The 25,440-nt window shown below is 35.9% G+C and overlaps 1 protein-coding gene across 2 annotated transcripts in view; it reads left to right on the top strand.

Annotated features, from left to right (window-relative positions):
• The window catches only part of LOC128868124 (uncharacterized), a 157,338-nt gene extending 135,185 nt beyond the window's left edge, over positions 1–22,153 (top strand). Inside the window, exons 12-15 of one of the 2 annotated variants that reach the window (XM_054109884.1) lie at positions 4,808–5,000; positions 16,320–16,455; positions 17,207–17,368; positions 20,879–22,153. In XM_054109884.1, the coding sequence (XP_053965859.1) occupies positions 4,808–5,000; positions 16,320–16,455; positions 17,207–17,368; positions 20,879–20,996 (609 nt within the window). In that variant the 3' untranslated portion in view covers positions 20,997–22,153. The remainder of the gene's footprint in view (positions 1–4,807; positions 5,001–16,319; positions 16,456–17,206; positions 17,369–20,878) is intronic. The other variant, XM_054109885.1, reaches the window with a different exon arrangement.
• Positions 22,154–25,440: the final 3,287 nt, after the last annotated feature.

Raw genomic sequence — 25,440 nt, 5'->3', positions numbered from 1 at the left:
TAAGTCTATCGGTATTGAACCGCTTATTATGGAATTGAACAGCTGGCCCTGATACTGTGCGGTAGGCGGACACAACTCTGCCGTTCGTTGTACCGATGCTAAGAGCTTGCATTGGTGCTTTAGCTTTAGCGCATTTGAGCTATACTGTGGACAGCTCCGTATAAGAGAACCGAGAGCTTGATAGTCATCATTATTTCCAGTTTCCTTTGTGTTGGATCCCCTATGTTTGCCCACAGTCTACTGAGTAGGGATGTCATCTCTGCTGCGTGCTTTATTTGGGCTCGGAAGATTAGTCTTGAGTCCAGTCTTATGCTTAAGGTACTTTAGAACTTTTTTTGTGGTTAGCGTATTTGAGCAAGTTTTCATGCTAACCTCTAAGGGGATGTGCTTCTTGGTTAGAAGTATGAGCTCTATTTTCTCTGTGGCTAATTTGAGGCCACGTGAATCTAGCCACGTTTGTGCTCGAGCTTCCTCAAGGTTTCGTGCTGTGTTGACTCGTCTGCGATATCGTCTGCGCACCCGCTTAGAAAGGGACTATCGGGCATTTCTCTATATATTCTTAAGACCCATAACTCGTGGACTGAATGTAATGTTGCCAGCTGTTTGTTGGTTAAATGGAATTATAAGCAACTTGCAGCAATAAAATGCACTCACGCTGAAATGCAACCAGCTAAACATGAAAATTTACCCAAAAAACCAAAATATTTATTTCTTGTGTGAGTGCATTAAAAAATGCTTGTGTGTCGCTTAAAGCAAATAAAATCATCTAATCCATCAAAAGTCAGACAAAGTTGGATGAAATGAAAATGACGGTCACATCCGTTGGGCACTTGATGTTGTTGATAATGGCCTGACGCACTTAAGTGATATAAACAAGAGCACACTCACACATGCAAGGACACATGCAAAGTGATTAAACAGTACCGCAGCTGTGTGCATATGGTCGAGTGCCCTTTCAAAGTAGTGTGTGCGTGTGTGTTTGCGTGGCTTTCTGCTTGCTTTTGCCACTCTTAACGGAATTAATTCGTATGCAAAGTTGAGAGCAAACAACACTGCTGAATTGAATTCCCAGAAAAGCTGCAACTACTCCTGACGAGAAGTCCTAACCGAGCTAAAGGGTATCAAAATGATTGGTATGCTTATGAGCACACATACACACATACATACAGTTTTGCGCACATAATTAAGTCGCCTAATCTTTTTATAATATTCGCAATGTTTTTCGTGTTACATTTCTCCGTTAAGTCGAACACAATTCTATATGAAAGATATATAGAAAAAAAACATTTTATTGAATATGAAAACAAAAATCCTACAAACTTTAAAAAAAATTCACAAAAATTTAACAAGCTTGAAAATATTTTCATCAAAATGTTCAATCTTTTAATCGGAGTTTGTAGGAAATTTATGAGTAACCAATTTTCTAGTGCAGGAGTCACCAACCTTTTGAGCCGTAAAAAACAAAAATTAGGTAGGTAGGTAGGTGAAATGGTTGAAGTGCCGGTCTGGCACTTTTTAAGTAGCACTAAAGCGCAGTTTTGTTACCGCTTTGAGATCTCCAACGGGCGGATATTTGCAGCCATCCAGAGCTGTTGATATAATGGAGAAGGTTGATGGGATTTTGGTTGGCGCACTATCCCAGGCTGTCCAAGAAAGTAGCACTCAGTGACCTTAACCGTCTTAACCTTCTCTGAAAAGTCCCCACAGCTGCCGAAATGAGGATTAAATGGTAACTCTTTTAAAATGGTAGCTTTTCCGCGTGTGTGCCGATCTTCCAGTGTCCGATAAACACAGCTACGAGTTTGGAAATTGAATGGCGAGGGGTCACTACGACTTTCTAATCCCTTCGTATACTGTATTGTGGCCAAAGGGTTTTGGAAATAGCACATGAAGAAATGGAGCTCCATCTTTTCTGCGCTTTCTGGGGAAACAATTTGTGCAGTTCCCCTTTAACAACTGTCAGGGGGATGCCGATGACCGAGTAGGAGGTCTCTGAGGCCAATTCAATCCCCTTCCTGTAATGTTTATTAGCAAGTTCATTTGCCTCTATGTTTCTATGTCCTGGAACCCAGATCAGAGAAAAGTTACCTGCACACCTATGAGATTTGATCTCCTCCTTACAGGAGTTAACAAGTTTCATTCTGCACCATGGCGTCGTCAGAGCCTTGATCGCGGCTTGACTATCGCTGAAAATGTTAATATCTCCCTCGCTCCCGCGTTCCCATACGGTAATTTGAAGAATAAAAAATTAATAAAAAATAAATTTTTCACAACAAATTAGATAATATATGGCATTATTAGTAAAAAATTAAAATAATTAAACAGTTACTTGCAACGCTAACTTGTACTTTAATAACTATCACTTGAGCAAACCACTTCAATGGGAGCGTAGACTGCGCGTCGTTTTAGAGAGTTTGGATAAATTTGGCTCATAACTTATTGTTTTAAGTTTGAAACATGACTCTAGATTTTGATTTGTTAGTTGGCTTCTTAATTTACTTTTAATTACTTTTAAATTTATCCGAGAGAATTCTTGTGTCGATCCGTAGGAAGTCAGTACTCCAAATGCCAAATTCTTCACTTCAAAGATATGCATTAACTCGCGGCATTTCTTTTAAAGCTGTCCACTTAACATACATTTCTGGACCTCCAATTCTTCTCACTTTTGCTTTGCAACCCTGTAAATTTTCCACTCCGCAAAGATTCACTTTTTAAATCGATCAATTGCATTCTTAGAGATCCAGCATCAATTCCAAATGGCTCTATGTGGATTTCGTTAAATTTGTGTTGAGAGGATTTAATATAAATGCTGGAGTACCTCTGTTTGTTTTGACTTGTTCGGAATTGCTAGCAAATTCATATTTAATTCTCTGTATAACTTTGCTGAAGTGATTCGTATCGGCAGTTGCACTGGTTTCATGGAGATATTTCTATAGAAATTGAAAGTGAAGTAATTTACCATTCTAAATATCTTCTGCAAAAAGAATTATTTTTTCTTCAAAACAAATCAGTTCTCCTACCAAATTATAGACAAGGTTTCTCTTTCCTTGCAATTTTAGATTCAGCTCATTTAATTTTGCTGTCGTATTCACCATATAGTACAATTTTTACAATCATGTGTCGTTCAATTAAGAATATAAGGTCGGAATGCTGAGTCTCCATTTCGTCTAAGAATACTTCACAGTCAGCAAGTACAAGTGAGTGAGAGATAGAATTGGTGTCTAATCTTCGTTAATGGTTTCTGAATGATTTTTAAATCTTTTTTGTTTTTTTTTTGACAATAAAATATAACGATTTTTTTTTGGTTCTTGTTTTTTTGATAAAATATAAATTGGCGTATGAAACAAGAGAGCCGCAGTCTCACATTCAAAGTGTGGCATGTGGCTCGCGAGCAGCAGATTGCCTACCGCTATTCTAGTCCATCAAATTTTATTATACTTAACATCAGCGGCCTTCGTAGCCAAATTGGTTGATGCCTGACTACCATTCGGAGAACGTAGGATCGAATATCCATGAAACGCCAAAATTAATGGCCTCTACGGACGCAAAACGTTTTCCTTTAATGGCCTAATGCAATTTTGCGAATAGGTAGAAGTCACAAGGAGCCATATCAGGCGAATACGATTTCTAATCAAAAAATCAGTCACAGTTATCATGCAATAGGCGCCAGCTTCCTCCTTCGCGGTATTCAGGGCAAATTCGACGAATGCGCTGCAACAAACGCTTCAAAACGCCAAGATAGAAAAATACATTGCCGCTTTGGCCCGTTGGCACGAACTTCTTGCGAACAATTCCCTTGAAATCGTAAAAATAAATGACCATCGACTTGATTTTTGTCTTCTCCAAACACGATTTTTTGAGTGGTGGTTCGACTGGGGCCTTCCTTTCGGCACTTTGGTGCTTAGTTTCAGGTTTACGATTCATTATCAGTTAAAAGAAGTTATAAATGAGCTTCTCGTCTTTTCTCGCCTCTTTAATGAGGTCTTTCGAATGTTGAATTCTGAACAATTTTTGATCCTCAGTTCACTTGTGTGGAATGAAACATGCACAGACCTTTTGTAAGCCCAAATGATCAGTTAAAATGCGATAAATCGATGTTTTGAAGATATTCAACTCCAATTCCAAGAATTTCAACCAAGATTTCGGTTTATTTTTGATAAATTTATCAACAATTGTGATGGAGTTCTCGGTGATTACTGATTTTGGGCGGCCTGTAGTTATATTCATTGTCATTTATGTCCTCACAACCCTCTCTGAAACGTGTAAGCCCCTCATGAACTCTGGCACGAGATAGGCAATCATCGCCATGAACTTTTTTCATCAATTCAAATGCTTCGGTAAACGTTTTACCGATTTTAAAAAAAAATTTGATTTCAGCTCTTTGTTCCAAACTCATTTTTGTACCGATGAAACAGACATACTGACACTTTAGACGCAATAACTTCGCTTCCACTGAACCGAACGTAACCAAGCTTTCACTAGAAGTCAGCTAGGAATGCAGCTTCCAACGCCCTAACTCATTAAAAAGATGACGCCATCAAAAACATTTGCATGATGCCAGTCTTGTTTATTTTGGGTTTCACCTTGTATACCTGTGTTAGTTGTATTTAAATTTGAACACACCTGCTGAAGCGCGGAATCATACAGCCGGTTGTAGGCGCATGGTTTCGGCCGCTTGATTACAATTCATTTAACTGAATGTGCGCATACATATTTATAATATATAAGCCAGTTGTATTTAAATTTCGCACTCGAAACATTTAATTTTATTTCTACATTTGTATATTTTTTTTTCTGCATTCAATAGCCTGATGATTGCTTATCCAGTTATGATCCGCACGGTTATTGTGTCATTTATTCGGCTGCTGACCGCAGCAGCTTTACTGTGGCCGAGCATGTGCTGCAAGTATTATGGACGAATCAAAATATCGCACAAAAAGCTGTTATATTGGTGGCAAATAAGGCTGATTTGGCGCGAAGCCGACTGGTAACAACCGATGGTGAGTAAAAATATTTAAGACTGATAAAATTTTTATGTCAAATTGCTTGCAAATAACTAATAAAGTGAAGGTTTTACATATTTTTTTAATGATTTTTTGCTTAAACAAAGAATTTAAAACGAAAATGAGCTTAGAAATTTAAGATAAGAAAAAAAAACAGTTTGCAATTTCACGCATTACAGTCACTCCATCAGCCAATTCCTTGCGCTTCCCACCTAAAACCGAAAAAACTGCCAATTCATAACTCACATCCCCTAAGTGCAAATGTTTAATCTCACAATTTCAATAAGCTGTGCATTTACAACTGACTGAATAGAAAAATTCAATTGACTTAGTTCACTTTTTTCTCTCATAAAATACTTGTAACTGTCGTATTTAAAACCAAATAAACTCAGAATGTAGCGGAAAAGAGATTTTCTTGAACGAGCATGCAATTCTAAGCTAAATTGCCTAAGAATAGCCTACATCAATTTGTTGTTTTGCTGACACTCAAACAAGAAGATTTCCGCGCATGTAATGCAGCAACAAAAACAGATTTTGGGGATAACTTTTTGCGCAAGCAAATTTATATCTGTATAATAACTTTAAGAGCATTGCTTCGTCATTGCCAAACTTTTTTTCTTGTTGGTTGATTTTTTTTTTTTTGAGTTTTTTCTTTGTTTTTTTTTTTTGTTTTTTTTTCATTGTTTCTTATTATTTATTTTTTTTTTTTTGTGTCTTATTCCCACTTTTCTACTATCTTGCGTTCTATTCATTTTGCTCTTCTTGTTTTCCGCTTTATTTGTACACGAGTTCTCTATCTAAATAAATAACATTTGGATTGCATAAATTTTGATAAGCCGCTACAAATTAAAAGGAAGAAAATAAAGAAGAAGCATGGAAAGTGCTTTATTTTTCTGACCTACATGTGCCAATTGATGAGATTTCCAATTTAATTTGAGATGAAATACAATAAGATATCCATTTGTGGCCTGTCTGTGTACCCAGTGCACATATCCGCCATTAAAAAATGGTACTCTACTTCAGCAACCTGCCTCGGTTTAACATACCTTAAAGTATTAGCTATATTTTATAGCCAGTAATGTGCCATAAGAATTTATTGTAATTTAAAATTTTTTCTATCCTTATTTCTATTCCAATAATTGAATAAAGAATTAATCATTTCTAAATCGCCATTCAGGGCGATTCAGTGTCAACTGTTTAGCTTTTCGGCCAGGTATGGAGTAAAAGAAACAAACAACTACATGTTACAAGAAAAGTGCCGAGACTGTCCAAAAACGACAATTATTGGATAGCTACAACGTCAGCTTAGTTTTTAAAATTTTTTCTTCATTAATGATGAGAAGCAGGAAACACCGAAATTGTGGAAAATCGTGAACTCAAAATTTTCTTCGGCAGGCATTTTGAACTGTAAGGACTTGAATTAAATTTTATTGATGATTACCAATAATTTGCAAGCCCTTTAACTCAAAATAGAAAAAAATTCGGACATTTGAACTAACATTTAAAAAAGTGGATGCACAGGAAACAAATTTTTTTTTTTAATGAAAAGTCTTTTAAACCGAATAAAGCGGAAACGGTTGAATTTTGGTTACTTTGTTAATTAACGCTAAATATCGCGAAAACGGTTAAATTTGTGATATAACCTAATTAAGTGACCTAATCTTTCTTTTTCCTTGTTCACTCCTCTCGGGAGCATACCTCAACAAGACTCTGTTGTTTTGCACGGTCCCATGAGATGTTGGCATCTGCTACTTCGCACCGCATCGACCTTCTCCAAGTGTTTTTTGGTCGACCGCGACCTCTGCTTCCTTGTGGGTTCCAGTCCAGTGCCATTCTCGTGATGCTATCTGGTGGTTTTCCCAACGTGCGAGAAGTGTCTATCGGCACTTTATGCACTTGATTTGCCTAAGGATGGATTCCTCATTCGTTAATCTCCACAGTGCGTCGTTACTGATGATGTTTGGCCAGAATATTCTGCAGATGATGCGGATGCATTTGTTGATGAAGGATTGTAACCTCTGTTTAATGGTGTTAGAAACCAGCCATGTTTCGCTTCCGCACAACATTACTCGCTTCACGATTGAACCGAATATTCGCAGTTTAGTGCGCCTGGAGATTTGCGAAATCCCCCATACTATATGCATTCGCCCGAATGCCGCCCTTGCTTTGCTTAGCCTGCAGTTAACATCTTCATCTGCTCCACCATCTGCCGTGAGGATGCAGCCGAGGTGGCTTAGACTATCAATAATAATAAGCTTAGGTACGTAGGACAACTTTTCTGGTGGTTTATGACCAAAAGCAAACGAAAATCCGAGAGAAATTCAAGCCCATACATATTTTTTGTTTTATTTACGTTGGTGATTTGTAAAATACCTTATACTCAAAAAAATTTTGTAAAATTCTATAAAAAAAAATTTTCTAAAAATCTTCCAGAAATTTCAAGTTGGTTTTTGTAACTGATCAAGTCACCTTTGTTGTTTATTTTCACCAAAAACTTGCGCTAGGCGGAACTGTCATGGAATTTTTATTATTTTTCTTTGCAAAAATTCTGCGGCAGGCCCACCCAGCGAAAGTTTTATTATAAAATCAAGACTGAATTTCGCAATCACAAAAATTCCGAACAAAAATTTTATTTATTTATTTTTTATTATTAATCATTATTTGATCGAGTTTAATTCAATTTCCCTTTGAAAATCACAAATCAAAAATACGTATAAAAAATTCGGATCCAGAGGCTGAAAATTTTTTAAGAATTTTGTATAAAATGTGTACGATATGATAACTTTCCAGAAAATTTCAAAAAACAAATATTATTTTTGGATCAAATTTTATTCAAATTTCCTTTAAAATCACAAATCTTAAATACGTACATATAAAAAATTCAGGTCCACCGGCTGAAAGTTCTTTCCATATTTTGGTATAAAATAAACATCAGAAATGAATTTCTCTACTTCTCCAGGCATAAAATATTATAACTATCCAGAAAATGCCAACAAAAAAAAATTATTATTTCATCGAATTTCATTCAATTTCCCTTTAAAAATCAGAAATCTAAAATACGTATAAAAAACTCAGATCCACAGGCTGAAAATTTTTTCAAGATTTTTGTATAAAATAAACATCAGAAATGAATTTTGCAACCCCAAAAAGTGTACGATATGATAATTTTCCAGAAAATTGCAAAAAAAAATTTATTGGAACGAATTTAATTGAATTTTTTTTAAAAATCACAAATCTAAAATACGTATAAAAAATTCAGATCCACAAGCCGAAAAATCTTTAAAGATTTTTGTACAAAATTTCTCAACTTCTCCAGGCATAGAATATTACAACTATCCAGAAAATTCCGAAAAAAAAAATTTTATTTCATCGAATTTTATTAAATTTTCCTTTAAAAAGAACAAATCCAGAAAACTTCAAAAACATGATTATTTCATCGAATTTGATTCAATTTTCCTTAAACATCACAAATCTTCAATATGTATAAAAAATTCAGATCCACAGGCTGAACATTTTTTCAAGATTTTTTTATGTGATGGATAAGATTCCATAAATTTTTAGTTTTTTGTTGCATTGTCTTACTATTATCATTTTTTTGTTTTATTATACGAATTTTCCTGCCAAAAAATACTTCAATACATGAATTAAGAATTATTTTCCATCATTTTCGTATTTTTCATGTGCAATAGATTGTGAATCCAGATTCTTCCATTAGCATCTCCCATTTCTTTGAGCATATCCACGCCCCAAAGTATTATTCTTCATTCCTGTTCATGTGAAAACTCGCGTGTCCTATCACTTTCACGATTTTGGTTGATCGCTCGAAGTACAAGGTGGCGCAAAATTAAGCATCCTAACAGCAGGTTTATAATTTTTGCAAATGCCGTCGTAAGTCACTCATATTTGACACTTGTGAACAGGGCAGCTGTAGTATGCAAGCAGATAAGCAACGAAGCGCGTAGAGGTGAAAATAAAGATTGTCATTACTCAAAATACATTTTTTTTTGTATTTAGTAAAAAAGTTTTTTAAAAACAAAATTGATGAGTAATTTTGCTTCTTCAGAAATCTAGTGGATTTCCGACTCATGATTTTTTATAAGATACAACATTAGATCAGCAGCCTCAAAAGCCGAATTACCACTTAACTCCTCTGCATCCACCTCTCCACACTTTGTCTGCATTTCGTAAAAAAAGCTGCGTATCAACTCCTCTAAAACCTCTCCAACTGAGTACACTTTAATGCGCGCTAAGTTCCGTTTCCAGCGTTTTACACTCGCACTCTCTTAGAAGTTACGCAAAGCGCGACTGAGTCACTCAAAATACCAGAACGCATTGCGGCTATTCAAAACAAAAAATAAAAAAAGAAAGCTAGATAAACTCACCTTCGCTTTGCATAGCGTACAGTCGCAGGAGGCAGCGTCGTTGAAGTGCATAAATCTAATATTTCCTAGAAAAAATTGCCGTTTCCGTTCAGTGAAAGTTTTATGGTGAGCAAAAGCTTTTTGATATATACACCAGAGTAATAAAAACAGCTGGATTGCACCACGAGTGATGAGTGGAAAAGTTTTTTTTGTGCAGCAAAAAAGTTTTTACTTACGCTGTCTTCTAATATTTGTATCAATTTCTACTTTTTTGTTTTTTTGCCTCTGCTTTTTTTTTCGTGCAAACGTGACAAAAGTTGTTTGAATCTCGTTCTATTATTACACGCTACTTACAGCATACATATGTATGACTTAATATACTTGTACAAAAACAATATATTTGCTTTGTGGGTCAGTTGGTTGTACCGTATTTGCAAATAAATGCCTAGATAAGCATTTCACGCAAACTGGCAAGACAGCATTAAAGTTCTTGTTGGCTTAAAGTTTCCAGTTTACTGGCAACTGTCAAAAATGTTGACTTTTACTAGATAATTATTTAACTCATTACAAATTAAAGACAATTTTTTATAACAAATTGCTGTATATATACAAAAATTAGTTGTCTCAAACTCTTGTGTGTGTGCACTCAATTGTGCGCACCCGTGCGTATGAGTGACATTTTTCGTCATTTCATGTTTTATAGCAGAACCTAAGCCTTCGCTTACCATCGGTTTTTCTAGCTGTTACGGTCAACCTGTTGTCTCCTGCTTCTGCAATTAATTTTGTTTTTATTTTTCTTGTAACTTTTTCATTGTTTGTGACCCTCAAGGAATATGTACGAAGTGACGTTGTTTGCTTTTAATTAAGCAGCAATTTCAATAAAATATAAACAAACTCTTGTTGGCATAGTAAAGTTTAGTACTATTTTGTTGTGTTGCATTTTTTCTATCCTCTCATTGATGTAGTTTCCAGTAACAAGGTGTGATTAAAAATTAAAGTGCGCAAGTTAATGGCGTCAACTTTTGTTGTACATAACGAATTACAAAAGCGGAGTATGCAATTCAACTTCGACTACAAAATGATAAGTTTAATTTTAGTCTCTTCTAGACATAGCGTTTGAGTGGGGTGGAAACTGGTTCTTATGCTCCGCAATGAGTTCATGCCCAGAAATCGGCCAAAAGGTGTTAGCATCAGGTTTTTGGGTTGCGAAAGGAGTTTTTTTTTTGTGATTACTACCAAACTGGTAAAAAAATGAGTTCTGAATATTATTGTAACCTTTTAGACCAGCTGAAGGGAAAAATTTGTAAAAAAAAGACAGAGTTTGCAAAAGAAAAAAGTCTGTTCTATCAGGGCAATGCACTGTGTCACAAGAGCATTTTGACAATGGCTCAAATCCATGAATTAAAGTTCGAACTGTTGGTAGTTGCTACAACTATTCACCAGATTTGGTCCTTAGCGACTTCCATCTGTTTCCTGACTTATAAAAATTAATGAGTTGAGAGCATTTTTCATCAAATGATGAGGTCATAACAGCCGAGGACGCGTATTTTGCAGCTCTTCCAGGTGCTCACTTCAGGGATAAAATTAATAAATTGGAATTTCGTTGGAAGCAGTGAATAATTAAGTGCTTTTTGAATCATAAAATTTTGTTTCTCTTTTGCTAGTTCAAACCGCAAAGCTTCGATCCAAGTAACTCCATTGCGGGTGTCACAAATTGGTAATTGAAAAATTGAAGAACAATAGAAGCTCTGTGACTTTCGTTTTCGTTTTTGCCTGCAGCCAAAGACTTTATTAATTATGCTCCATAAAGTTACATACCTTATTTATCAGATCAAAATGCATATTCAAGTTGCTTCGAGGAGAATAACATAAAATTACATATTTACATATCATTTGACTACTGCGCAAAAGACAAAATTAATGGCAAAGCTTTGTTCGATTTAATTTCAATCTCCTCCCTCTTTTTGTCAACACTCGTACATTCAGAAGGAATCTTCACAATTTATTAGCCAGCATAAGTATGTTTACCATTAAATATTTACGCACATACTTAATGAACTTCTCCACTTACGAAATCCATAAATCGTATGATTCGTGCTAATGATTATTATGTGCACTCCAATACACGCACACAAATGCACACATGTGCTCGTACATAGAATAGACAGAAGTCTTATAGAATTGACATCTGCCGCCTGTATTTGAATGTCAAAACAAAAACACACAAATTAAGCAATTTAATGAGGTCGAAGCCAAGTCATGTAAATGGCTCTCCACATTAATTTATGCACCGAACTATGCGCATATGTAGCTATTTACATACACGTAGATATATATGTATGTGTGTGTTCGCCTTTCTATGTCCCATTGGTGATTATAGCTGCGTTTTGGGGATTATACATATGACGATATTTTTTCATAAATATACGAATATGGATATGAGACTACTATCAACTTTTTGATGATCACTGTAAAAACCGACCGATAATGTGTATGTGTGTAGGTATGAACGTATTTATAACACTGTCATATATTCATTTAAATACGCACGCATACAGTCGGCCTCTTCTATAACGAACTCCTCTGTAGCCGTCGACCTCATTGCCCGGGAATGAATGGATGCGTGGTACTCCAAGAAGTGGTAGTCATCACTAGCGACGCAGAACAGAGATACCAAACCAATGCTGCGATGGCAAAGTCGGTGGGGTATACTGAGCCGAGTAGCCGATGGACGGCTCATTCTCCTTCCATCAATAGGTAAATGGATCCAAAGTAACTTTGGGGAAGTGAATTACTTCTTAGCTCAGTTCTCTTCAGGCCATGGATACTTCCGGAGATATCTATACCGCATGGGTAAGGTAGTCGATCTCAATTTCATATATTGCGAAGCGTCGAGCGTTGATGCTGAATGACGCGTTTTTTAGTTGTGACAGTTGGCTTGCGAAAAGAGCTGCTCTGGGGAAGCAGATTATCAACATCGCGCCGAGCAACACATTCAGCGAAATGCTGGAACGCAATAAAGAGATACATCGAGGAGGTATTACGAAAAAAAAAATAAACCGCGAACAAAGCGAAGTCTCATAGGCAGAGACACAAGTAGACGAGCCTATAGCATGAAAGCTGACTAGAAATATAATATGATGGACCCAGAATTAGGTGAATAGAATTGGATCTTTATGGATGCCGTTCCGGGCTCTCTCGAAGTAATGTAGAATATAGTCACGAGAAGGGTGTCTGCCCAGACGAACGCTGTAAGTGCGATGGCATTATGAACCCTTCCTCATCTACCAAAAAAAAAAAAAACATAGCCCCTCTACAGCGAAAAATTCTCGATGGTGAAGTTTTTTTGAAGACACTACGACTTTTTTAGATTTCTTATTTCGACTTCTCTGTACCGAACTCATCGGTAATGAATTCATCTCGACGAGACGACTAGTGAGCGTAGAAGCGTCAAGCTAAGGAAAAACATATTTGCTTACTTATGAAAAGCTTAAATTTAAATATTGAGGTGGAAAAAGGCACTAAAAACGAAGATACTGCCACTAAATGTGGAGTAGCGTTCGATCGGTCCCGGTTTACGTTATAGGAAAGGTAAAAACAGATGTGTACGCCTTTGCCCTATTTTACACAAAAGTTTTTGCTATGGATCGGAAGACCCCCCTGAGAGTTCGCCACGTCGTCGGGGAGTCGGCAATAGAATTCTGCCTGCTCTTTTCACACGTCTTCACACATTCGTCCAATCAGTCTTTGTTCAGATGGCAACGAAGTAACATGTGAAGGTTGGGTTGAGTATTTCGTTTTTCACCAGCACAATTTTTTTTTTTATAAACAAGCCAACATCGTTTATTTATTGAAATGATCTGAATAATGCTAGTAAGATTCCATACACGTCAGAACTTTATTTGGACTAATTTTTGGTAACTGAATTATGTAAAGTAAAAGTAGGTCAGTCATTTTCCTGCTTAGGTCATTTTGTAACTCGTTTGAATCTATTTTTCTGTGTACACTTATAGATTAAGTCCCTGATGTTAAGTCCCTGCCCAATAATTTGATGCCCAAAACTCAGTACGATAATAGCGGGATAGGGCTGGTTATGCTGCACCCACCGCGGGTGCGCCAGCTGACGTTCACTTTTGTTATTCATGAAAGCTAATTCACAAGTATAGTCAAGAATTTAACGGTATAAAAACGTAGTCCAAAATCGACCCCTGGCTCCCGGACTATTAATATTCGCCTCGGCTGTAAGTATACAGCGATTTGTGCAATTAACTTAACATTTGATCTGCCTGGCACATAACCGTACCTTTCAAATGACTCGTTAATTGGGCGTACTACAACCGTGCTTGTTAATGCTCTCTCTCTCCCTAAAATGAGACTTAACCAGACAGTCAACCACTCCGCAAGACTCAATGAACTTGAGAAATGAGTTTGTGAGCGTAATAATTGGTTCGTGTCTCGAGCATCTTTTTCTCTCTTTATTCCACTTTCGGTCTCCAATCAGTATTGGGAAACGTGCCCGCAGGGTAATATAACAGATTGGAAGTACCGTATGCTAGTTTCTCTCTGATGGGGCTTAGATAGGTATAATATAATTTAAGGGCATGAATGAGACTTTTTTATCTGCTACTATTGTATATTAAATGCCTATAAATATTATTATAATTTTATATTTTAAATCTATCAAAAACAAGAAATAACCCAATAATATTGTAGAAAACTAGGGACAGAGAGGCGCACGATCCCACAGTTTTATCAAAATAGTTTAGACATATAATAGATATATCAACGAAAAACATTTCAATTATTATTATTATTAAATTTTTTTTTTTTTTTTTTTTTTTTGAGGAGTACTTTTTATTCTATTCAGAAATGATAGTTGCTTACTTAGTAATGTAATGAAAAACAAACTACATGAACAATTTACTATTCAGTGATCAGCAACAATTGTTTTTTTTTTTTTATTTTTTGCTTTTAATCATTTTATTTCAAAAACATTTTGAGAATCATTCTAATATGTCACAAATCCAATTTTGTTCTTCCTCTTTTGTGTTTAAAAAGTTTAACAGAAATAAGAAAAGGTCATGGCATTTGTATTTCAATTTTGTCCCGTTAAACCTCTGCGAAATATAAAATTTTTTATGACACTGAATAGAGCATTTGAGGCTATGAAAATATACGACAGCCACGCGAGACATAAAAGGTAGAGAGAGATATTTATGTGTAGTATTTTGTGAGTTTGAGGCTTATTAAGGCCTTATTTATGTAAGGCTTATAAAGAGTATTTATGTAACAGAGTTATTTTCAAACGAGAAGAGTAATTACTCCAGCTATTATAGAAAATGTATATCTATGCTAGAAATAAAGAAAACAGTATTTTTCTATAAAAAAACTCTACCATCCTCTCTTGTTTGCACAGCTGTGAAGCTGGCTGCGCCTGAATGCCATAAAACTTCCTTACATTTCCCCTACTGCTACCAATGTTAATATAACATTTTCTGTTAGGCCAGCAAATGTGAGTTAACGAACTTTGATATAACAACAATTTCAAGAGAATTTGTTCATTAAATGCAATATAAAATTGTAGTTAAGGGGTTATATACCTTGTGAACCCGAAAAAATGGACGATTGTCATAATTTTTTTAAATATGTTTTCAAACTTTTATTCAAATGAGGCATATACCATACTGAAGGGTAACTCTCGAAGAGGGCATTTTGGTGTTTTCATTTTAAAAAATTTTATTATTTATTGTTGATATCGCCCCTCCTCCGAAACGCTGTTTTTTAGAAGAGGCTTGCGGTGATCACGGTAGCGCATGAGCAGCTCAACTGAAATCAAAAAAATTAAGTGATTATTGTAGAAAAATGTTTTTTAGTGAATCTGAACGGTTTATTTACCCAAAAAAAATTTTTCTCGAAATGAAAACCGCTTTGCACCAAAAAAAAACGATTTTTGAGGGGTTTAAAAATAAATAAAAAAATTAATTCCAGCGAACTATGCAAATATTTATAAAAAGTGAACCGTTCAGTTTCACGAGGTTGTAACTTCGAATAATTAAAAAAAAGTGTATGCAAATCGTTCAAATAGTTTTTGATAAATAATGATCACCGCTACGGTAATTTTCAAAAAACAATACTTCGATATAATCGCGTCTAAAGTTTTGCGTGCACTTCATTTTTATTCTGGTCGCGCACTTCCACGGTCTGTAACTTTCGTTCTAGTGCTCCGATTTTTATGATTTTTTAAAATAATTTGTTTAAGATAATGCACTTTTAGAATATGCCATAAAAAATTTCGATTTTTTAGTCCAACACAAGGTATACTTATAACCGCTTAAGCGGAGACTGCATAAAACTGTTAAGCATTAATTGCCCAGTGAAATTACTTCTTTCCTATTTGCCACGTTTTATTTCACTCACCAACCACTGTTTTGAATCAAATGATTCAAATAAAATCCAACAGTAAAAATTTTGTGTCTTTGACATTGGCGCCTGAATATAAACATTTATTGCAAAGTAAGTCAGTCGTCAGTTGTACGCATCATTTATATACATAGCAACCAAATTTACAGTTATAAATGACCTAGAGGGAGAAAATTAAGCATAAAAGCGAGATGGAACCTTAGTAGGCACATTAAACAAACAAAAAATATAAAAAACCTACATTTTCGCTATTAAAATTTTATGTGTTGCACAGTAGGCTGTGCGTCACGAGCAGCAGCATTGAACTGTTGAATTTTCGTGGACATTTGCGACCACCTGTTACTGAAACAATCAAATTAAACTGCTATAGTATAAAATTTGCGCTGCAAACATACAAACATACACGAACGTGCGATATGTATGAGCAAAATAAAAAACAAAAACAAAAAAAAAACTATTAAACAGTGCTATTTTAAATTTGATGATTTAATTATCGCATACATTTTTGCAATGATTTTTCGTTATTTAATTATAGAGGGCAAAGCCATGGCCACTGCCTATGATTGCAAATTCATTGAAACCTCGGTGGGCATTAATCACAATGTCGATGAGCTGTTGGTCGGTTTGTTGTCACAGATACGTTTGAAATTGGAAAATCCGGAAAAATCAAGGTGAGTGTATGAGTGTAGGTAAAAGAAAAAATAATTAAATATGTGTGTAAGTGTGTGTGTGTGTGTGAGAGTTTGCGGCAAACACGCGCACACACACGTACGCCTTGAAGGAAAGTTCAGTCATTACTGCATTTTTGTTCAAATCAATTTTAATTACAATTGTCAAAGCCAAAGGTGATTGCAACAATAACAAAAAACAAAAAAAAATGTTTGGACAAAGCAACAGTCGCCAGTAATTGCCTAAGTGCAATGACTACAGTGGCCATATAAAAGAAACTAACAAACAATAGTCTCTTTAGGTGCATTAAGAGAAATTGAGTAATCAACGAAAATAGGCAATAAGCAAATGGAAAAATCATGGAAGCAATTAAGCCGATCCTACACAGCTGTATGGCAATAGCCACAATTGTTAAGCGATTGCGATTCATTGATTCTATCAGCAGTAGAGGATGCCCTGAATAGCACTCAACCTCCTGCCATACAGCCACAACCACAAACACAAGGCGACACTACTTCCTTGCTGACGTATTTTACATGTGCTGAATTTTTCTTTTTTTTTCTTTTTTTCTTGTGTTTGTTTGTTTTTGTCAGCCACCACCAATCTTTGTTGAGCTGTCGCTTTGTTAGTTTTGTTTCTAGGCTAAAATGTTTGTTTTTTGGTGTTGCTGCATTGGGAAAAATTCAATTTTACAGCTTACTCTTTACACGCCTATTTACGTGTTTCTACCATTTCTTCTTGTGTCTTTTGCAGGGATCTATTCCGCAAACGTTCGATTCGCAAGTCTAAGCGTCGTGCCTGCTCCCCGCTCAGCGGCGCCTGTCTAACTGGTGGCACTAACCCCAACACACCGCTGGGACCAATGAATAATGTCATTTCCGATGTGAATACACCGCCCGGCAGTGCACAAAGCAGGTGAGTGAGAGTAACCTAAAGGGCTTTTTAGCTATTAGGGTGAGTCAATTTGTGTGGCAGAAAAAGTTATACGTTAATCGTTGAGCAAACAAAGAACATTTTGCTGAAAAAATTGGCCGCTGTAGTTGGTACTGGGGTCGATGCCAATTGTGGATATGAAATATCTAATGAGGGGAAAGGCTATTGAGAGAAAAGTATTGAGCGATCCCGTGTCAAATGATCAAAGTTAAGGGTACGGGTCCTAAAAATTGCTTTACTCTCAAGTCTCTTTACTTGCTCAAGTCTACAAGAGCAATAATAAGAAGTAAACTGAAAATGCGGCAGTCGTAGTAGAATGGGTATCTGCTTACTAGTGGACATCCTGAGCTCCATGAATGAATTCGACGTGCAAAACTCATAAAGCATCTAAGAAAGTGATGTATTATACGAGTAAAGCAGTATTTTACACTGATTTTTCACTGAAATGCTGCGCGTATTTGAATAGAATTCGAAAAGTTAAGGAAATCCCATTATGAAATCCCTTATGAAAGAAATTACTAAACATAATCTAAGTTTCTCATGTCATAAAACTTCAAATGATAGAAAAATTTTTCTCTGAAAGCGGTCGCCCCTTGGCTGTCATAAAAAATCTACTCACTAAAAAGCCATCTCAGAAGTCGCCGATCAAAGCTAAGATAGCCGCCTAGTATTAAAAAAAAACAAAAACTCTGTAGCTCTTTCTTTATAATAGCTGGATTAACAAGGTGTCTAATACATTAAAGTGGCTTAAAGTTTTTATTTTGTTTGCCTTAATTTGGAACTTTTATGAATTTTTGTTTATAAAAACACCTTCTTGAAATTTTGATTGTCTGCATATTCTTGAACGACGTTTTTTACAGTTGTTATTTGTGACTCAGATAAGCCACCAAAAATCGACCCTCTCTAATGTGCACACCTGTATGTATTTGTTATGATATTCGTAATAACAGAATACGATTTTGTGATGCTTGAGAAATGGCAGTATGATGTTAAAAATGTTACGAACGTATGGCTAGCATTTGAATGGCTGGAATTAAGAGAATATTTATCAGTTATTGAATTTCTGAGCCATTAATGGATACTATTGCTATATAAATGAATTGATAAGAGTTTTCGTTGTTAGTAAATTGCTCAAAGGCTATTAAATGGATTTTAATCAAAATTGTTTTTAGATTATTCTTAGTAGTAGTTTATAGTTTACTCCATATGCCAATGGTCTCCACCTGAATGGCTCAACAGTCGACACAGACTCAGTAAAACCATTGAGTTCATTTTATGAATGTTGACCAGTTACATAATATGAAATATTTTTGCGAAAAAATTATCCTACCAATGCAGAGTCCCACAATTGTATGGCACCTACAATGGTCAGTTGGCGTTTATGAGAAATCTGTCATACCCAATAAAATTGTCTACACTCTAAACTCAAATGCACTTCATATGTGGAACAACATCAAGACGCACACCACAAATAGCTTTCTCTATTTGGTATGATATAGACTACAACTAGATCTTTAAGCCTTCAGCACAGCTCGATTAGAGATTACTATAAATTTTCTGAAAACTAGAATCTCCAATCTAGAGCTCAGAATCTAGCATAGTAAAACGTTGACAAATTCTATTAAATATTTATCACTTTTGCTTTTCACAAAGTGCTAGATATCTCTTTGAAAAAAAAGTTCACATTATTCATGTGCCTGCTCTCCGAGGCTGGAGACATTGTGTGGTATCAGCTTATCTGCAACTCAAAGATTTTTTTAGCGGGTGTGGTGCCGATTGTCTCCAAATACTGTATACCGACTCTATCTGGAGGATGATAATCTGTCTGGTAATGGTGAACCTGTTCATCAATAGATCGAAATTCGAAGGAGAGGTTGGTAGAGGAGTCTTCTGCGAGGAGCTCTTTATCAGACTTAAATTCCTGTTATAGAACCACTGCAGTGTGTTCCAAGCAAAGGTAGCCGTAATCGAAGAAGCAGCTGATTGGATATTCATATGCGTACGAACTGTCAAGAAAGTAAATATTTTCGCTGATAGCCAAGCGGCAATAAGGGCCCTCGGGTTAGTGACGGTGCATTCAAAACTGGTCAGGAAATGCCTGGCATCACTTTCGATTGCATTCGAATTCTTTGACATAAAGCTCATTCATCTGGGTTCCTGCTCACAGCGACATTGCGGGAAACTGTGAGGCAAATAAGCTGGCCAGACAAAGGACATTTGAGGGTGATTTTCTTGCGAAGGGAGAGTATTGGGATCACCTTGACCACCTGCGGTTTGCTCCTGAAAGAAGGGCTCAGCGAGCGCTGGGTAAGGTCGCGAAATCCTTCTGGTCACGTGTGAATCGGAGGCGTTCGAGGAATCTTCTAAGGTTGACAATATCTCAGCTCCTGAATTTCGTGGGTGTTCTCATAGGATACTAGCCGCAAGGTGTGCGTGTTGGGAATTACAGCGAACTCTTTTTGCAACAGCTGTATGGAAGATGAGCACCTTCTCCTTTGCTACTCTGCTTTCGCACGACTAAGGCTAATAGGCTAAGGACTAATTTAGGCATGTTGTTGTGGTTGTTGTTGCAGTAACTTTGCCCTGTCAGTGTAGTGTAATCACCGGTCGTCTTCGTCTAGCTCATCTAACGGTAGGCCCAGGAAACTAGCTGTTTCGACAGGTTGGGTCCAGGGGTGTTAGATGAGTGACTGGGGCATGTGTAAAGGTGGTTAGTGTCGTACGGGGTGCCTTCACATGCCGGACATATGTTTAGTACATTGGGGTCGATTCTGGATAAGTAGGAGTTTAACCTGCTACAGTATCCAGAACGTAGTTGTGCCAAGGTTACGCGGGACTCTCGGGGAAGTTGGAGCTCTTCGTCTGCGATTGGTGGTGGTTGGACTCCTATAACGGCATTCGGGGGTCGGGAGCTTAAGAAGGTGGTAAGAGTATCCCGATGAATGTCGTTTATGGTCTGTCTGTACACTGGCCGATCCAGTAGCTGTCTGTTTGTTTTGTCTGAGATTTCGGCCGCCGCGTAGTTGAGGAAATGCCTCCTGACGTGCCTAGGAGGTGGCTCAGGCTCAAGCAGGTGTCTGCATGGGTGAGGCCTGCGGTAATTCCCTAGCAGAAACTGCTTGTTGAGCAGTTTGCTATGCTGTTAATTTAGGCATCTTGGCTCTTACTTCTTTACTACGTCTGCGGATATAGCAGGCCTTGAAATTAAAAATCTGATGAACTTCATCAGCAGCATAAAGCGGTTAATACAACCGACACACAGTAAACAATGAGTTCATAGTCCACATATACTGAACCCGTCCTCCGCCGGTCTCTCCATTTGTGGTGTGAGGGGGTGTAAAGCAAATAATGCAGTGTGCACGTTATTTATTTTATGCCACAAATATTATATTGTAATAAAATTATTTATAATAATCTTATTATCAATAGCAAAAAAATTATATTAATTCTCTAACTCTCTCTCTCTCTCTCTTTCTATTTCTCCACTTGCAGCCCTCGCAAATACCGTGGCTCCCGCACATCAACCAGCTTGAAAGTGAAAGGTCTGTTGGGTCGCGTCTGGGCACGAGACTCCAAATCGAAAAGCTGCGAGAATCTGCATGTGTTGTAAGCAGCTAGCAAAGCGCTCTCACGCTCTCGTCCACTCACCTGTTCAACATGTGAACGCTGTAGCCGTATGTGTGTATGTGTGTATGTGGATTAAAAAGTATGCAAGAATGCGTGAAGCAGCACGCAAAGAATTCGAGTTATGAGAAAAACGTTGAACTAAACTAAGAAAAACAGTAAATTTGCTGTTGTAATTGCAAGCAGTAGCTGCATAACTACATAAAGAACTGCAATTTCTAGGAATTTAAGTGAAAAATGTGTGTTGTATGGAAAACGTATGCGACTCAAAAATATATGAGAATACGGTATGATTCATTTTTTATATCCTGTAAATACAATAGTAATATTGTTTTTTTTTTCTTTTTTGGAATTAAATTAAGTAAAATTGCATCTATCATTGTATTTGGTCGGTATCTTTTTATGAATAGTATTTAAAGTCGTAATTGAAAAGCAATTACATATACACTTTACATATACAAACATACGTTCATGCATTGGAAATATTTTTTTTTTTTTTTGCTTTTGTAGATTTTTTGGAATTATCTGTTCCTGATTTTGTATTGTCATAGTATTTATACAAGTAAATTATATATATATTTATATGTTTAAGTTGATTGTAAATGTTTTTAATAAAAAAAAAATATTTTGATTATTGGAAATTAAAATTATATTTGTTTTTTTTTTACACGGGGAAATCCTCTAGTTGAATTTTTACATGTTACATAAGAGCGTGGCTACTGTTAAATAATAACAACAATTAATTTTTCGAAATTTCGCAAATTTATTGATAATTTGGTCGTCAATACTCAATGCAAATACGACCTCAGTAGCAAGTCCAATCTCCTGCATTGTCAATTATGGCCTGGCACAGTCGTGGCATACTTTCCACTACTTTTTCTGCATATTCTACTGGAAAAGACTTCCGAATTTTCCGAATTTGTCGAGAAAGTAGATCTAATTTACATGGCTTGCGTCTGCGAAGCTGCATTTTCATCAGAGCCAACACATTTTCTATGGGATTTGCATCCTGTGACTTAGATGGCCAAACCAAAGTGGCAACTCCGTTGTGGGCCCGCCACTCGCTACACGCGCGACTCCGATGTTTCGGATCGTTGACCTCTTGAACGATCCAGCTCTCATTGTTCTTGATATACCACCATTGCTTAGCAGATGGTAACAAAGCCTATTGATATATTTTATTCATTTTTTTCATTGGCACTTAAATTCTCGATAAATAAGAACAAAGTACCGAAACCTTTGTTTGAGAAGCACCCCCAAGCATGGACCTTGACGGGGTGTTTAACAGTGCGTTGAAGCATCCCACTGGTGCAGGTTGTCCAGGCGTGTTTGATGCTCGGAAATACCCAGAAGGAGAATTCATCAGAAAAAATTACGTTGCTCCAATTACGATCCAAGTTTTCCTACGCCCATTCCACTCGTTTTTCAACGTGTTTTGTGCACTCAACATTGTTTTTTCCAAAGTACTGCGATATTTCAGTTTATTGGCAAGCAAGTGCCTGCGAATCATTCCGTTAAATATGTCAACACCTTTTGCTTTCAATTTCACAGCACTGAAGTCAAAGTTGGATCTTTCGAGAGCAATGCGAGAATATTTTTTTCGTCTGTTTTTGGAGACTTTGCTTGCACTTCCGCGATCAGGAAAATCATCAACGTTACCGACCTTTTTATAGCGATTTATCCACTTGCTAACGAATCGCTTCGACTTTGCCATACATATATTTCGCAGCAGCAGTTTGCGTTAATTTGGGCCCTTTTTCATGCAAACATAGAAAAATTGCCTCAAAGCGAGCGGCGTAAACAGCACTCATTTCGAAAAACCACTCAATTGAGACTAAATTTGACAGACAGCTGACTTTTTACAAAAAGCAAGAAGGACTGAGGTGCCCTCTATGTGACAGAAAAAGAAACAGGACGCTCTGATTTTTTATCTACTATACGTGTAACAGTAACCACGCTCTTATCGCTCTTATGTAACAGACTGTATTTACATACATTTATTTTGTTTGTGGTTAATCGAGATATTTGCATTTTTTTCTTTTTTTATATTATATATTCCTTTTAGTGCTTTTTTATGATTAATTTTTTTCAAAATTTTTTTTTTTGTTTTGACAAAAAAAAAAATTTTTCTTTTTTTTATATTTTCCTTTCTAGTGTTTTTTATGAATAATTTTTTTCAAAAAATTTTTTTTTTGTTGTTTCGAAAAAAAATTTTTGTTTTTTTCTTTTTTATATATTATTTTCTTATATTTTTTTTATTATTAATTTTTTTTCAAGAATTTTTTTTTTTTTGTTTTTTGAAGAAAAATATTTTTTTTTTTTCTTTTTTTTATATTTTCCTTTCTAGTGTTTTTTATGAATAATTTTTTTCAAACATTTTTTTTTTTTGTTTTTTGAAAACAAATATATTGTTTTTCTTTTTTTTATATTTTCCTTTCTAGTGTATTTTTTATGAATAATTTTTTTCAAACATTTTTTTTTTGGTTTTTTGAAAAAAAAAAATTTTTTTCTTTTTTTTATATTTTCCTTTCTAGTGTTTTTTATGATAAATTTTTTTCAAAAAAATTTTTTTTTTTCTTTTTTTTATATTTTCCTTTATAGTGTGTTATTTTAATGATTAATATTTTTCAATCATTTTTCTTGCTGGAAAAACATTTGTTATTTGAAAAAAAAATTTCTGTTTTTTATAAAAATATAATTTTATTCGTATTTCAATTTTCGTTTTCCTGTTGTTTCAAAAAAAATTTGAATTTATTACTATTTTTTTTTATTGCTAGAATGTGTTTTCAGTGTACTGCCAGCGGAGCCGGTTTAGCATAATTTTGTGTCAGATTTGCAAAAACTAAAACTTTATTGGAATAGAGTTGCATGCATACATAACTACCATATCCGTCAAAATTTATATGCAAAACATTTTTTAGAATTTCGTACCTTGTATTTAAATGTCTTGAATTTATTATTACATGTAAGTTACTTGTCCACTAAAAAGTAAAAAGTAATTAAAATAGCAATTAAATAGTAAAACAGAAAACTAATTTGTACTATTTAATAAATTTGTATTCGATACAATATATAAATTGCATTATACGAAGCGGGGTGGAGTTGAGTTGCCAATTATTATTTTTATTATTATTTTATTGTTGTTATTATTGGCATTAGGGAAGTCTTTCTCACATTGAAAGTGGCTGATGAGTGCAATGTAGTATTAGGTTAGGTTATGGTGGTAGTCGGTCCGTATGACCAATTCTCTTAGACCTTACAGGTCCGTTGTGATACCACCACGAGAACCTTGTTTATTTATTTTCTTTAAACCATTTTGAGGCTCTCTTTTGAAGCGCAGGATTGGTTTAATCCCAGCACCATATAGTTCTGTAAGAGAATTGAAAAAGTGTTTATCTAGACAACCTGCTTTGAATTTAGCTAAGGCCGGACAATTGCAAAGGAAGTGCTCAACTATTTCTTCCTCTTCCTCATCTCTACAACTTCTACAATATTCATGGGAGAATACTTCTAATCTCAATGAAGGCCTGCCAAATAGCCAATGACCGGTGACACAAGCCACGACCTTCGAGATATCATCTCTTGAGAGGCTAAGCGATGCCTATGTCCTTTTCTTGTTTATTTGCGGCCATAGTAGCCTAACTGTTGCGCATATATCTTCATCTTCCCATGACCTATTGGCCTCTTGGTCAATTTTATTTTTCATTATTAATTTACTCGTGGCCATAGGCATCCCAATGGTACTTTTGTCACTGAGCAATTGTAGAACAGTACCTTTCCTAGCTAGCTCATCGGCTTTACAGTTTCCCTCAATATCTCTGTGCCTCGGAACCCAAATAAGGCTGACCTTGAATACGACGCTAATATCATTTGGGGCTGCCCAGCATTCCTGTGCAATCTTAGATCTTAGTATAGCCGCATTCATTGTTTTAATGGCCGCCTGGCTATCCGAGAATATATTTATAGTCGTTTTTGTTACGGCCACTTCTTTTATAGCTAGAACCTCTGCCTGATAAACGCTGCAGTAGTTTGGTAGTCGAACGGATCATTCCAGTCCTTCGAAAATACTCTATAGCCAACTTTATCTATCTGCTACTCCCTTTTTGGCGGTATACTTGTCTTAAAGAGCTTGTCGAAGGTAAGTCCAGGAATAGAATAGACTTTATCTATCTGCTACTCCTTTTTTGGCGGTATACTTTCTTGAAGAGCTTGTCGAAGGTAAGTCTAGAAATAGAATAGTCTATTTCTTATTTGTGACTGTTCAGAGTGTGCAAAATACAGGTGTGGCCAAACCACGTTCTTTCCATAGCGCCATTCTTTTGAGTCTAAGCGCCGAGGCGGCCAAATGTAGGATTAAAAGAAATCCATTATTTTCTTGCTTGAAGGCTGTAGTGATCGATATCTCGTAAAGTTCATGCTCGTTGTCAAGC

This window comes from Anastrepha ludens, chromosome 6 (genome assembly GCF_028408465.1).
Source record: "Anastrepha ludens isolate Willacy chromosome 6, idAnaLude1.1, whole genome shotgun sequence".
In the NCBI taxonomy this organism is placed as follows: Eukaryota; Metazoa; Arthropoda; class Insecta; order Diptera; family Tephritidae; genus Anastrepha; species Anastrepha ludens.
This window is presented reverse-complemented; position numbering and strand designations above follow the sequence as displayed.